General features: G+C 41.3%; 1 protein-coding gene across 1 annotated transcript; it reads left to right on the forward strand.

Annotated features, from left to right (window-relative positions):
- Positions 1-11,843: 11,843 nt before the first annotated feature.
- Positions 11,844-12,659, forward strand: H1-7 (H1.7 linker histone). The gene has a single exon (XM_007468642.1). The coding sequence runs from the start codon at positions 11,844-11,846 to the stop codon at positions 12,657-12,659; it is 816 nt and encodes a 271-aa protein (XP_007468704.1).
- Positions 12,660-16,056: the final 3,397 nt, after the last annotated feature.

Below are 16,056 nucleotides of genomic sequence, written 5' to 3' on the forward strand. Positions count from 1 at the left end.
GCACAGGGAGATCAGCTCGGTGCTTTGTGACCACCTGGAGGGGTGGGATAGGGAGGGTGGGAGGGAGGGAGATGCAAGAGGGAAGAGATATGGGAACATATGTATATGTGTAACTGATTCACTTTGTTATAAAGCAGAAACTAACACACCATTGTAAGGCAATTATACCCCAATAAAGATGTTAAAAAAAAAAAAAAGACTATCCTTCTCTAGTCAATGATCTTGGCACCTTTATCAAAAATCATTTGACTGGGGCTTCCCTGGTGGCGCAGTGGTTGAGAGTCCGCCTGCCGATGCAGGGGACACGGGTTCGTGCCCCGGTCCGGGAAGATCCCACGTGCCGCGGAGCGCCTGGGCCCGTGAGCCATGGCTGCTGAGCCTGCGCGTCCGGAGCCTGTGCTCCCCAATGGGAGAGGCCGCAACAGTAAGAGACCCGCGTACCGCAAAAAAAAAAAAAAAAAAATCATTTGACTGTGTATGGGAGGGTTTATTTCTGGGGTCTCTATTCTGTCCCAGTCGTGTATATGCCTGTCTTTATCTGCACAGGTATTTTAAACCACAGGGAAATAGTGTTCTGTGACTGCTTATTCTTTAGATCAGAGAAGAATGTGAAGCTGGTGGCTGGCCTGAAGGTGGAGAGCTGTGTTCTTTGTAAACTTCAGTAGCCTTCTCTGAGAATGAATAATATCAGTAATTATGTTCAGTCAGGTTTATTCTGCTGTTAGAGAAATATTAACGCCTATCTGTTACAGTTTTTATAAGAATTTCATGTAAAATAAACCACTCATTTAGTAGAATGACTGAAATTCAGTAAATTTTACCAATTAGATATGCTAGACAAGTAGTTCTCAAAATGTGGTTCCCAGAACAGCAAGAGCATCAGCTGGGAATTTATTAAAAATGCAAATTATTAAGACATAAAGATGGCTAACAGTTACAGAAAAAATGCCCAACATCACTAATCATCAGGGAAATACAACTCAAAACCACAATGAGCTATCACCTCACACCTGTCAGAGTGGCTATTACCAAAAACACAAGAAATAATGAGTATTGGCAAGGACATGGAGAAAAGGGAACCCTTGTGCACTGCTGTTGGTATTGTAAATTGGTGCAGCCACTATGGAAAACTGTATGGAGGTTCCTCAAAAATTAAAAATAGAACTACCATATGTTCCAGCAATACCACTCCTAGAAATTAATCTGAAGAAAACAAAAACACTAATTAGAAAAGATATATGCACCTCTAATTTCATCACAGCTTTATTTACAATAGCGAAGATATGGAAGCAACCTAAGTGCCCATCAGCAGGTGAATGCATAAAGAAGATGAGGTATGTACATGTGTACACACACACACACACACACACACACACACACACACAATGGCATATTACTCAGGCTTTTATGGCTGAGTAATGAAATGAAATCTTGCCATTTGCGAAAACAAGCATGGATGTGGAAGGTATTATGCTCAGACAGAAAGATAAACACCATATGAGCTCACTTATCTGTGGAATCTAAAAAAAAAAGCACAAGCTCATAGATAAAGAGAACAGACTGGTGGTTGCCAGAAGTGGGGGGTGCGGATGGGTGAAATAAGTGAAGGGGGTCAAAATGTGCAAATTTCCAGTTATAAAATAGCTAAGTCATGGGGATGTAATGTACAGCATGGTGACTAGAGTTAATTATACTGCATTGCATATTTGAAAGTTGCTAAGAGTAGATCTTAAAAGTTCTCATTATAAGAAAAAAAATTTTGTAACTATATATATAGATGGTAACTAGACAATATATACAAATATAGAATCACTATGCTGTACACCTGAAACTAATATGCTATATGTTAATTATATAAAAACAAACAAAATGCAAATTCTGGGGCCTAACCCTAAATGTGCTAAACCAGAAACTTCTGGAGTAGGATTCAGCAATGTTGTTTTAACAGGCTCTTCAAGTGATTCTAATATGTATCGCCAAAGTTTGAGAATTAGTTCCCAGCATGACAAAAACAAAAACCAAAATTCTCCTGAAGATATATTTACAAGTATCTTGTTTATCATTTATACATTCTCAAAGGCATAAACTAGCAGTAATACTGGGAGTTAATTTTAATAACACCGCGTGTCAAAACTTGCTGATGGGCAGGAGAATGAGGTAAAAAGAAAGCCTGAGTGCTCAAGGCCACTACAAGCACGCTAAATGGAGAGCCTGTAGTGGGAAAGAACATCAAAAGGCGGAGGAAACTCAGGAAGGGAAAGGGTATTTTCGTTAATTATTCAGAAATCTCTAAGCGCTGGGGAAAGGCCGTCTCCTGGCTCTGCCCACGCCATTCATTCTGACTAAATGCCTTGTTTCCTTTTCTCTGCCCGGCCTAGTCCTTTGATAAGCAACTCTTCCTCACCTCAGGAGTCTCCTCAGCGGTCCACTTGGCCAGCTTGTTCCTCTCCCCGGCCTAGCGAAGTAACCTTTGTTCTCTGCGTTCCTTTTGCTCCTTGCCCTTACCCTAATAGAGACTTTTCACGCCTTAACTGTTTGTCCTTTTTTTGCTCCGGGTATCCCTCTCGGCACGTGCTCTTCGCCAGTGGTTACCAATTGCCTTCGCAATACCCGTGCTAGGCTCTGAGGAGCCTCCTACCTGCCGCCTCGGGGCAAAGGGTGGGAACACAGCAGGGGCGGGGCCAGGGGAAAGCTGCTCTCATTGGCCAACGTTTGCTTCCCTGCCCCCCCCCCACCTCTGGGGAGGGGGATTCCTGGGAGGGGAAGCACTGCCCTCATTACTGGCCTTCACAGCTATTGGGCGCATGGTTTCCGGGTCCTCAAGGCACTGGGTTACCTTTCTCTGTGGGCGGGGCAGCTCTGGGAGGCTCTACCCTGTCTCCGAAGGAGGTTTTCTGGAAACCATCGTTTTAATGTGGATTATTCCGAGCTCCTGAGGGCCCCGCAACCTCCCTGGCAAGCCTTCTGCTTACATCACTCACAGGACTTCCTGCTGTGACCCCCTCACTTCTGGAGGTGCGAAAGATTAAGTATTTTTGAAACCGGCTTTTAGAAGACCCGTTAATGGAGGATTTCTGACGGTTTTTTTGATGTTCTTTCCCACTACAGGCTCTCCATTTAGCGTGCTTGTAGTGTCCTTGAGCACTCAGGCTTTCTCTTTACCTCATTCTGCTGCCCATCAGCAAGTTTTGACAAGCGGTGTTATTAAAATTAACTCCCAGTGTTACTGCTAGTTTATGCCTTTGAGAATGTATAAATGATAAACACACTATGGAAGGAATGGAAGAGGCAGATGGAGGTTCATTATGTAATCAGTGCGGGTAAAGTGAACAGGAGGAAGATTCACTTTTTTGAGAAAATTTCTCAAATTTTCTTTGAGAAAATTTCCCTGTCTTTTATGGATTGAAAACCCCTACATCTTTGTGACCACAGGAGGAGCAGTCCTCCTTGGAGTCTTAATTTATTAGGGCATTCTTTCCCTGTCCTTAATTTTCTCCTTCTAAAAAAGGCCTGCCCTAACTTCTTCAGAGTAGATGCTTTCATTTTTAAGGCTCCTTTAGGAGTACTCTTATTTATTTATCTATTTTTATAAATTTATTTATTTTTTATTTTTATTTTTGGCTGCATTGGGTCCTCGTTGCTGCGCACAGGCTTTCTCTGGCTGCGGTGAGCAGGGGCTGCTTACCCTTCGTTGCGGTGCACGGGCTTCTTCTCATTGCGGTGGCTTCTCTTGTTGCGGAGCACGGGCTCTAGGCATACGGGCTTCAGTAGTTGTTACACGTGGGCTCAGTAGTTGTGGCGCACGGGCTTAGTTGTTCTGCAGCATGTGGGATCTTCCTGAACCAGGGCTCGAACCTCTGTCACCTGCACTGGCAGGTGGATTCTTAACCACCGCGCTACCAGGGAAGCCCCTATTTATTTATTTATCTGTAGCACTTTTTGTATTTTCCACACTCTTAACAATGCATCTATATGAATCAGAAAAATAGGATATAAATATTATTTGAAAAGAAAAATAATTGTTGAAGTTCAGAGGCTGCAGACAGGGCAGAATTAGTTTATCTAACATATTGTTTCAATTTTTTAGGACTCAAGGTGCCTTCTTCAACCTTATCCAGCTACAGGCACGAAGAGACTTGGTACTGTATCTTAAGGATCTTAAGGCAACTGAATCCTGGCGAAAGGACCCAGGTGAGGAATATATGAAGAATGGCCAGATAAAAGCAACTAGTAGATCAGGAAAAAGGAGCAGCTGTATCTGAAAGTTCTTAAAGTGCCGAAATAATAGTTCTCAGCAGACTAGGTATTTTATCTGTAGTCTCGTCCTTTTCTTCTGGAAGGTCATATTTTAGAATTCTGATATATGAAATGAATGTGATTTTACCCTCTTGTGGATAATTAAGGCCTTTGGATACTAATCCTGAAACCTAACTTTTTTTGCTAACGTTTAAACATACTTTATTGACAGAGACCCTAGAGGCTTTTTCCCTATTGGTTTTAAAAATAGTTAAAAAAATAAGTTTAAACTATAACTTTTATTCTTTTGATGGTTGAAGGAGGAAGCATATAAGAAAGTGGGAGAGGAACTATGAAGGGGAATGTTTCCCAAGCATCCAATAAGGGAAACTGGAAATGAGTGGCAAAGAAAGAGTATCTCGGTTTTCCTGAAATCTATGAAAGGTGGAATCTGATAGGCCAACAGGAATCCAGTGTCAGAGGAAAAACTTGCCAAGTATTTTATATATGAAAACTTTGGGTTGATTTTAAGTTGGAGTTATCCTTGAGTGTTGGACCATCATATCTGTTGTTTTAGAAGAGCAGTGTAGTTGTTGAAGGACAGAACTACTTCTGGTGGTGATGAGGGTGGGGATTGAAATATGTGGGATTTGTTTCCAGCATGTGCTGTTTTGTGTCAGTTTATGCTACATAAATGATTCTCTAGCACATAATGTGAATAGTAGAATTCTATGTTTTTAATAGTATAACTTCTGAATCAGTTTAAGTGCTTTGTAAAGTTAGTTCTTTAATCTGTTAAGTTTGTAGCCGTCTTGCAGTTGTAGTATTGGTAGATAATCCCGATTTCCAGCCTAGGTCCACAGGTCCATGTATTTATTTCTTTTAGTATTTGTAGAGAAGGTTGCACCTCTTTTTGGCATATTTTTGTATATTAGTGTCAAAGGAGACTGGTTTGTATAATACTTAGCTGTAAAAATAATTTCAGAACTCTCATATATATTGATGTAGAGAATTTGTCCCTAAGAGGCAGGGGGTGGTATGAGGCAAGACCATGCATGAGCTTCCAGGCTTCCAGCTCATGCTTAATTGTCCCATACAATTTCACTTACCAGATACAAACTCAAAAATAAAGTTATTAAGAATTTTAAGATAGCAATCTCAGTATTAAACTTCACTCATGAAGCCCTGTGTGACTGCACTAGTCACATGCCCAAGAACCTGGCCCTGCTAATTACATTAAAGAAATTTTCTCCAGTGTAAAAGATGAGGGATACACATTCCTTATGTATTCTTGTTGTGTTATTTATCTTGTGCAAAATAGAAGGCTCATTCACACTGATGACATTGAAAGTGTTTCTCCATGGTGTGACTGCTCATCCACTATCTAAGGATAGAGAAATTGCCCCCTACTCATTGGTGACATTCATAAGATTTCTGTCCAGTGTGAATTCTCTTAGGTTGTCTAAGGGATGAAAGATCAATAAGTGCTTTTCAACACTCATTGCATTCTTAGGAATTCTCCCCACTGAGTACTCTCTTATGCACAGTGAGCAAAGAACTTCAGTGGAAGGATTTTCTGTACTGATTACATTCATAGGGCTTTTCTCTGATGTGGTTTGTCATGTTTCCTAGGGGATGAAGTAGCACTGAAGGCTTTCCCACAGTCAGTGAATTCCATTTTGTGTTCTGTTGTACACAGTAAGGGAAAAGCTACTCCTGAAGGATTTTTCATATTGATTACAAACATAGGGTTTTCTCCGATGTGAGTTCTCATGAGTGCTTCCTGAAGATTGTTCCACAATCATGGCATTCATAGAGTTTCTCACCAGTCTTATGTGTGCAGTGCAGGTAGAATTTACACTGAAAGCCTTTCCATATCAATTACATTTTTAGGGATTGTCCCCAGTATGAATTCTCGTGCCCTCCAGGGACAGATCTAATGCCAAAGACTCAAAAACACTACTTATGTTCATAGTGTTACTATCCTAGTGTGAATTCTCATATGTATCCAAAGGGATGAGTGATAACCAAAGGCCTTCCTATGGTTCTTACACTCTTAGGGTTTCTCTGCATTATGTATTCCCATATGCATAGAAAGTTAAGAGTAGTACTGAAACATCTTCCACATTAATTACATTCACAGCATTTCTCACCAGTAGGAATTTTCTTGTGTTGAGTAAAGGAGGAAAAACCCTTTCTTCCTGCAGTGTCTCTCCAGTGCCCTCTACTGACAAGGCTTAACAGCATGTCAGCTGGAAAAGGAAAAATATTTAAAAGGCCCAGATCCATTTTCACATATCCGGCAACAAAGGGTGAATTTGGTGGAGAGGCAATAAACTGGTAACTGGAATAGCTAATATGGTAGAAATTATGGTAGGAAAAGGAGAATATGTATTGCTTGTTCAAAGCTTTGATTAGTGAGATGCTATAAGAAAAGAGAGATGGTGCTGCAATTTCTCTTCCCTAGGTGGAAGAGGAAAATTTGAGATCCTTGTTGGGTTTACTTGTGAGGTGTGGAGAATTATCATTCTGAAATTTTTCTTTTATACACCATTTACCTTCTCATCTGTAAATGTGAATAATATTATCCACTTTTCAGTGTTGTTGAAAGAATTAGTGATAATTTATAACTAATTATAATGCCTGGTCCATAGGCCTTCAATAAATAGTAGCTCTTCTTCCCTAGATGGATCAAAGGCTGACAAAAATCCATGGGAGAGTAGTTGTGTTAAAATTTAAAAATGGGTATTATTTTCCCAGGAAATAGATAATTGTTTTGGGGTTTTTTTTTGCGGTATGCAGGCCTTTCGCTGTTGTGGCCTCTCCCGTTGCGGAGCACAGGCTCCGGACGCGCAGGCTCAGTGGCCATGGCTCACGGGCCCAGCCGCTCCGCAGCATGTGGGATCTTCCCAGACCGGGGCACGAACCCATGTCCCCTGCATTGGCAGGCGGACTCTCAACCACTGCACCACCAGGGAAGCCCGAGAATTGTTTTTTGAATTGAAATATTAACTAGAATTTTGAAGAAGAAATTGGGGGAAGTTATATAGTATAATACAAGAATGTGTATTGTTAAATGGGAATGCAAATAAAGCCTGCTTTTGGCTGTATTCTTTAGCATGGACATTTATTTACATGGTTACTCAATTTGGTGGAAAGCAATTTTTAATAAGTGAATTCAATTTTGTGGAACTTTAGGTGTTTAGAGATTAGGATAGAAATAAAGTTCTTCATGGTGGGATTGGTATATCAAATTGGGCATGTAGGTATGAGATGTTTTAATTCTTGGACTATAGGAGTTAACATATACATGGTAAATGATTGCTACTTTGCAAATTTCTGTTTCTGCTTTGGCTTCATTTGTACAATATTCTGGGAATTTGAAAAGGGGTGGATGGCTGGGAATTATGATAACAGAATTGAATGATGCCCAGGATGCAGTGTTATTGAGGGGCTGCAGTATGACTGTGTCTTACGATTTCCCAAGCCTCATGCTGAAAGTATAAATCCTCAAAGAAATGGGTTTTCAGCTTGAGATTTAACTGACTGTAGTAGAACAGTTCTTAGATGTCCCATATTTTGGACTCATAGAAAGACTTAACTATTAATAAGCCTTGGATGAAAGGCTTAATTTGTATAGCATATCTTTGTTTGGGTTAGGATTTCAGTAATACCAAAGCCCATATTTCTTTCTTGCTGTCATTTTTTGGGGGGATATAGATTTTATGTATGTGGGGATGGGTATGCTTAGAGCTTCTTGGGAGGGGTTAGGGAGACCAGATCTTCATATCTACAGGCTAATTGCTGAGAGGTTTGCCTGGTCCTCCAGTAAGATCACCTGGATCTAGATTCTCTGTACTCACTTTTGAACAGTTGTGCTGAGGATTAAAATGATGAATGTCCAATTGCCAGACTGTCTCCATGCTTTTAAGGAATCTTGATATTTTATGTTTGCATTCCTTTTTGTGAAACCACTTTAGTCCTGCCAAAAGCCATGAGTGGACTAGTGGGCTTATTTGCTCAGATAACTGTTGTGCATTAAAGTGGAAGGCACAATAGTTCAGGAGAGGAAAAGGGTTTTAGAATATAAAACAAAATGAGATGGCAAGTTACTTTTGCAAAAAAGAGCTAGCAGTTTTAGGTCAGTTGTAATAGATTGTTGAACAGGTTTCTGTCATTCAGTTTGGGGAGAGATAAATCAAATCAGTGCAAGATAAGTGAGTGAGAAAGACCTAACCCCTGGGAAGCCCAGGCCTGTGGATCAGGGAAGGGCAGTGAGATATAGATTGAGGTTACATCAGAGTGTGCTACTAAATTTTGCTGTGCTCTGACATGGAGTTATCCTTGGTGAAGTTAGAGTTATATAACTCTGTATGAGGGAATGAGATTAATAAAACCTTGATGTTCTTAGAATTTAGTATAGTAATTAAAGGTTGCTTATTGTCTAAATCAACAAAGATACTCTATAGACACCTCATAGAGGCATGAATACCCTAGAGGAAGGGTCTTGTTTCCAACCAAGGACAAAACGATCTTGCTCTGGAACTTGAAGCAGAAGGATTACGACCAGACATTATTCCCAAGTATGCTTTTTCCTCTCCCCCCACCCCCTGCCACCTCCAGCCCCCAGGACTTCCAGAAATTAAGAGCTATTGCTCTTTCTCACAACAGGGTGGTGCTCTAGGTGATAATGTCTAGTTTGTAATCATAGACTATTAAAATTGGAAGGGATAGTTCAGTCTTATATTTCTGGAGCTGGGGTTGGTATTTCCTGATTGGGGGTATGATGTTGGTTTGCACTGACTCTTTGACTGAAGAAATCATTTTTTCCTGAAGTATCTTTTCCTTTTGGGGTGTCAGATGATGGGGGCTAGCAAGTAGATTTATTCTAAAGAGGGAGGGATTGGTGCTATGGATAATGTCAACTGGCTTTCTTGTCCTCTGAACCAGCTGAGTGGTGGTGGGGCATTTGTTTCCTACCTCCCATTTTTGGTTATTCCTCTATTACTTACAGCATATTTATACAGAAATCTATGTGAAATGAATGGTTATATATAAATCAAAATGTTTGCTCTTTTTTGCCAAAGGTGTTTTTGATATTTTTTTCATGTATTTCTTTTCCTTTGATTTCAGCCTCTCCCAAAGGTTTCCAATTGGCCTCCTTTCTAATCACAGGGGTATCAATAAACATGGTTGCTTGATCTGGTTCTTGTCTTTCTTTTGTGATGATACCGTTATGTGCAGCCAACCTGTTTTTACCTGGAGTCAGCTGATTTGAAGGTCAGACTTCATTGACTTTCCTCCTATTCTCAAAGCAAATGCTTTTGTTTCTTTTTTTCTCTGGTGGTTGCCCCATCCTGTGACCACTGGCCTATGCAACCATGAAGAATAGCCAGACCAAGAGACTACACAAATGGGAGAAATCAGCACCATGTGGTTCTGCCTCTCCATCTGGCAATTCTTCCTTGATGCACTGTCCCTGTGCTGATGTGTTAGCCCCTGCCCCTGGAGATCCTCAGCATCACAGTACTCTGCCCTGATTAAAAGATTGGGAGAAGGTACAGTGAGTGCTTATAGATACTCTTGATTCTGAGCTGTGATTATAAACTTCCCTCTAGTCTATAATGGAGATGTATAAGGGGGTGGGGAGGGTCAACCTTGGAGAAAAGGAAGCCTAGCATAGTAGTTTTAAGAGCTCAGGCCTTAGAATTAAGTAGACTTAGGTTTAAAACCAAACTCTACCATGTACTACTGTGTGACCACTGACATGTGTCATTATTATTGTATCTGTCCTTCACACCTTGGCCCTAACCCACCTTTCCAGCCTCATCTCCTGCCACTTCCCTTCTCATTGTCTACTCTCCCCCACCCCCCAACATTTGTGTTTTAACCAGGAACTACCTGGGAGCTTGTTGGAAAGGTAAAATCTCTGGATCCATCCCAGATCTAATGTATTGGAATCTGCACTTTATGAAGTAAGTGCACATTAAAGTTTAAGAAGCACTGTTCTAAGCAACTTCCTGGAACTTTGATTCCTGGAAGAAACAATGCCACAGTCTAGCCTATGACTGCTGATTATATGTGAATGTTCTCTGGAAAAGTATGATATGCTTTGCAATTTGAGGTATTCTTTGAATTATTCCCAGCTAAACTGTGTCCAAAATAAGAGGTCCTTGAGCAACTAGCTTCCTTGGTTGCCTTCATTTCCAGTCCTTTGAAATTCATCCTGCTCTTTTCTCCTGATTTTCTGGGAGTTTCCTTCTGAATCCAGAGAAAGCCTCCTCACCAGCAAGGAACTTAAGCAGACTCAATCAGATGCCTGCTATATATAATGAAGGATAGTGTTAGGTACAGCATGGGGCATAGAAATTCAAAGACTGTCTGACTCTCAGGGACCTTTTTATTTAGTTGGAAAGACATTAACATTCAGAGTAAAATAACTTTATGCTAATTTTATGCTTTATATTTGAGTAGCCCTTTGTTATCTACCATCACCTCTTTTGAATCTTTGCAATAATTCTGTGATATTGGTAGGAAGGGATTATTAAGCCTTTTATTTTATTTTTTTAGACAAACAAGTAGGATTCAAAAATATTAAGGGATTATTAATGTCATATGGCTATTAAAGAGCTAGGATATGTATCCATATTTTCCAGGTCCAGGTTTTTTTCTTTTTTTAAATATTGTGCCACATTGTACCATCTAATACCAAATTAATTTAAAATAAAGAAAAAACAGTATAGGATTGCAGAAGTAATTGTGGGAGTTAAAAGGAGAGAAATTATTTGACTGAAAGAGTCTGAGGAGGCTTCAGTGAAGGAAGCATTTAGTAGGACTTTGAAAGATGAGCAGGATTTATCTGGACAGGGAAGGGATAGGCAATCCAAGAAGAGAACAAGAAGCAGAAAAGCACAAAGTCTGTTCAGAGAATAATGATTAGACCAGTGTTCTTAGGCTATTTGGAATCTGGATTGTTCCAATCCAATTGAATGAAGCATCTGAACTTCTTAGGTGTGGGAATTATGTTTAGGATAGAGGGACCACAGTGGGTTCTTCCTTTGTTTCATACTCTTGCAAAAAATCCACCGTGCAGAGAGTCAGGGAGATATGACTGCATATATCTATCTGGTGGGACCTAAAAGTGGGAGTTTCTCGGCCGGGTTGTGTTTTATAGACTACTACACCTACTTTCTAAAGGCATCGTATTACTTGTGGATGGTTGGGAGCAACTTCTCTCACTTTGGAGAATGTGGGTAGATGACGTGCAGGACCACAGGAAAAATAGTGACCTTCAGAAAGCGGCTGAGATCAAGATCAATGAGAAGTATGAACATAAGAGCAGGAAACAAAACCCTGGACATTATGAAGGTGATTCTTTAGGTCTGCATAGGCTCTGAAAGTCCGGATTGGTTTAGCCCTAGAAGGAAGTGGCGTCTGATTGGCTATTCAAAGTGAGAAAGACCCGCTACCTGGGTGGAATCTGCCGCCCTCTTACTAGGACGTGACTTACCTGCCTTTGTGACGTGGCCTGGCCAGCCTCAGCCTTAGCTCACACCTTGGTGAGTGAGATCCAAAGCCAGCGGCCCCGCGGAAGTGGGAGCGGGGCCATGGCTGAGGGAGCCGAGACCATGGGTGAATCCCAAGGTGCTGAAGTTAAAACCCAGCAGACCACGGAAAACGTCCTCAGGGGACCGACGAGGCGGGGCCCGCTCTCTGTGCTCAAAGTGTCCCAGCTGTTGCTCCAAGCCATCGCTGCACACAAAGGGCTGACTCTGGCAGCTCTCAAAAAGGAGCTCGGAAATGCCGGCTACAGAGTGCACAGGAAGTGCGGCCACCACTTGCACGAAGGGTCCAGGTCTCGTGTGAAGGGCACCCTCCTCCGGGTCAGCGGCAGCGACGCCGCCGGCTGCTTCAGGATCTGGAAGATTATGAAGTCGCAGAGAAAGCCTGGACGCCCGAAGTTGGAGGAGGGTGTCCGCTCGCCCAGGAGAACCCCTCTCCAGACGCGGAGCCCACGCAGGCGCTGCGGGAGACGCAGGGCGGCCAAGAAGGCCCAGGAAGTGTGGAGACAGAGCTTGAGGGCAGACACGAGGATGAGGAGGATAAGGCCAAGGGCCAGGGAACCGGTGAGTTCCAGAGCCAAGGAGGAAGGGAGGGCCAAGGCAGTGGACGAGGGGAGAGGACGGACCGAGAAGGAAGACATCAGGCCCAGGACCCCAGACGAGAAGAGGCCACGCTCAAAGCCCAGGGAAGCGAAGAAACAGGCCCCGGAGAAGCCGGTGAAATGTACCATCCAGAAGCCAACCTCTGTTAAAACCGACAGGGCTTCGAATAGGCAGGGGAAGACTCATGACCCGAGGGCTGCTCGCACAAAGACTTCCATTAAATCTGAAGGTCCTCAGAATGCAGCCAGGAATCCATAGTGCTGGAGCAACTTCCCTTCCTCCGGGCACAGATGCCTTTCCCCACAGGCTCCAATGAGAGCAGCTCCACACTCACTGAAACGGGCAAAACTATTTACAAGACCTTTCCACCACATTGTGTCTGTTTCCTCTCTGCCGCACCTGGAAGGGAAAGGGTGGGTATTGAGGTGAGACCTGTAGCAGAAGCATGACGGGTGAAGAGAGAAAAAGGAGTTGAGATTCGGTTCCTGTTGCAGGAGCCAAGAAAATGCCTTTCAGAAGGAAAGAAAACAGGTAGAAGAAAGCCAGCAACTTCATGGGATTAGACGAAGTGTTGAATTAATGTTAGATACCCTAGCAAATACATATTGAGTTCTGGGGGAACGGGCATGTAAGGAGAGAAGTGTGGGCATCACTGGGGCAAGAGAAGAATAGACAGCCTTTAGGCTAAGTGGTCCCACTGATCCAAAGTGTTCTTACCTGAAATTCCTTTTAGGAAAAAGTCCCTTCTCCCAAAATTGATTGTAATGGGTTTGTAGTTTTTGCCCTGATTTGATAATTGTTTTAACTTAGAAAATATGTCTCATATATTAATCCTTAGTTAAATAACAGTGTTGTGAAAGCTAGCACAAGGCTTGACACATGGTAGGTGCTTATCACAGAGAGTTAAATATGAGTATAAATAATTTGTGATGGAGTGATAATGTGCTACAGCAGAAAACTACACTGGATCAGTACTTAATGAGACCAGGATTCTAGTCAGAGTTCTGCCACTCTGACCTTAGCTGAGTTATTCACTTAATCATTCATGGTCTTGGTTTCCTTCTCTGTAAAAAAAATTTGGAATTGGACTAGGATTATTTTAGGTGATATTAAGTGTCAGTAAAATGATAAGAGGGACTTAGACATCATGGTATATGCTTTGATTGACAAAATTCATTAAGGGAATTATCAACTGGGAAAGTAATAGCTCCTAGAGAGGAAACTATTAAGATATACAGAATGCATATCAGAAATATAAGACAGAGAAGGCTAAATAATGAATAGCTAGGTCTTTGCTCTTCTTAAAAAAGCAACATGTACTAAGCATTATATACCAAATTGGAGCAAATGTATGATTTCTTTGGGTTCTGAAAGCAGGGGTTAAGCACAGTGTGAGAGTAGTTCTCAGGCCATAGGCCATGACGGGACACAGAAATGATGCCTAGGGAAGTAAACATCAGTGTTTTTTTAGAGTATACCTGACCAATCTTTTCCCAGGAAAGTCTGATATCTTCTACATGGGGGAACAGGATTTGTATTTAAAACAAACACTTAAGTGATGCTAATATTCACTCTCACACCCTTAAATGGGAATCACTGCTTTAAGCCTATACAGTGTAACAGCAAAATGCTTGCAGTGTGTCTCATCAATAGAGGATTTGAACTTTGAAATCTGCCCCTGCTGTAGATAGGTTTATTGTGCACTTGAATTGTCTGTGAGTGGCAGAATGAAGCAAACGGTCAGAAAATAGACACCTGAAAAGAGGCAATGAGAAAGATTGTCTATTGAACACAGAACAAAACAAAACAGAACAAAATTAATCAAATGCTCTTATGATAGCCAGATGTATTGCTCCTTCATAGTCCCAGGATGTTTTTACCTAAAGAACAAGATGGTCTGGAATTAGAAATCCTTTTCCCCTAAGTTAGGATGGGAAGGACACTGACAACAATTTGTTTTCTAGATTTCCTAAGAATCTTCATGCTTCTGTTTGTATTATGATTTCTTCATTTAAGCAAACTTCATTCACTCAGTAAACTTATCAAATTTATTAAGTGCCAGACTTATATAACTTACATAGCTAACAATGGTCATTTCAGATTATTTTTCATTGATAAGCTTTAGGGTGGTTCTGATGAAATATGAGAAATGACCTTAACTCATAGGTAGGCTATCCAGATTATCTAGACCATACTTCTGTGGAAGAAATTCCTAAGAATAGCTCATCTCATCCCTGTTGTTCACAAATGACTAAGTGTCTGCAAGATTCTCAACCCTTTGCTGGGAATAAAGATGGATAAAACATAATCCCCACTTTTCAGTGCTCACATTCTAGTGGCATATTCGGGTATTTAACCTTGGTCAGAGCAAATAGAACATCCCTGACATCAATTCTTTGCTCTTCTTTTATCTCAACTGCCTAGTGTAACGATGATCAGAAAATTGTTGGACTTTGGAGTTGTAATGTCCTCTAGCATCAAATATTCAACAGTTGTTGAGAAAACAAATACAAATGGCCTTTAAAAATATGAAAAAAGTGGGCTTCCCTGGTGGCGCAGTGGTTGAGAGTCCGCCTGCCGATGCAGGGGATGCGGGTTCATGCCCCGGTCCAGGAGGATCCCACGTGCCGCGGAGCGGCTGGGCCCGTGAGCCATGGCCGCTGAGCCTGCGCGTCCGGAGCCTGTGCTCCGCAACGGGAGAGGCCACAACAGTGAGAGGCCCGCGTACCGCAAAAAAAAAAAAAAATGAAAAAAGTGTAACTTTACTCGTAAGGGAAATGCACATTAAAACAATAAGACAGCATTTTTAATCTAAAATGTTTAAGAACCTACTCCATTGGTGAGGCTGTGGGGAAACAGGCACTCACATACAATGCTAGTGGGAGAGTAGATCTCCATGACCCCAGTGGAAGAAATTTGGCTTTCAAAATTACAAATTCAAATGTCCTTTGACCCAGTGGAACCACTTTTAGGAATTTACCTGTTAGATATTAATGCATTTGTGAAAAGACTTATGTCCAAGGTATTTAGTGCAGCACTGCACTAAATGATATTAATGGAAATATCACTAGGGGACTGGTTAAACTGTGAACCTTCAGTACAGTGAAACAGCATACAGCTACAAAAAGGGGGAGATTCTCTATGTATTGTTATGACAAGCTCCCCAAGATAGATCAAGTGGAAAAAATTCAAGACATTGAGTATACCAAACTACCTTTTGTGTAAAATGAAGGAAAATATATCTCTTTGCAATTGTATAAAGAAACTCTGGAAGATTACACAAAAAAAACTAAGTGGTTCTCTATTGTGAGGGAAGGTGATGGGAATTGTAGGAAACACATAGAAATGTGTTTCATTTAACACATTTTCAGATTCGTATAAATTGTAACTTGTTCAAAACGAAGGTAGAAATTTCCACATAATTGTCAGTTATAGCTTTTTCGTTTATAAGGTGGTTTATACTTTCGCATGCACTATTTCATTTTACTTCACTACAATCTCTTAGATTTTAAATTAAAAAGCTAATGTTTAGAAAGTGTACAATTTAGAAATTGACTTTTAACTGCAGATCCAGTGCTCTCTTCACTACAGTTATAGATGTTGAGTGGGGCCTCACCATCTACTCATTAGCTCTACATCTTTTTTTATGTAGGGA

This window comes from Lipotes vexillifer, unplaced genomic scaffold (genome assembly GCF_000442215.2).
Source record: "Lipotes vexillifer unplaced genomic scaffold, Lipotes_vexillifer_v1.1 scaffold1071, whole genome shotgun sequence".
Taxonomy (NCBI): Eukaryota; Metazoa; Chordata; class Mammalia; order Artiodactyla; family Lipotidae; genus Lipotes; species Lipotes vexillifer.

Coding starts and splice junctions, on each gene's coding strand:
- H1-7 (XM_007468642.1), top strand. CDS start 11,844: ATGGCTGAGGGAGCCGAGACCATGGGTGAATCCCAAGGTGCTGAAGTT.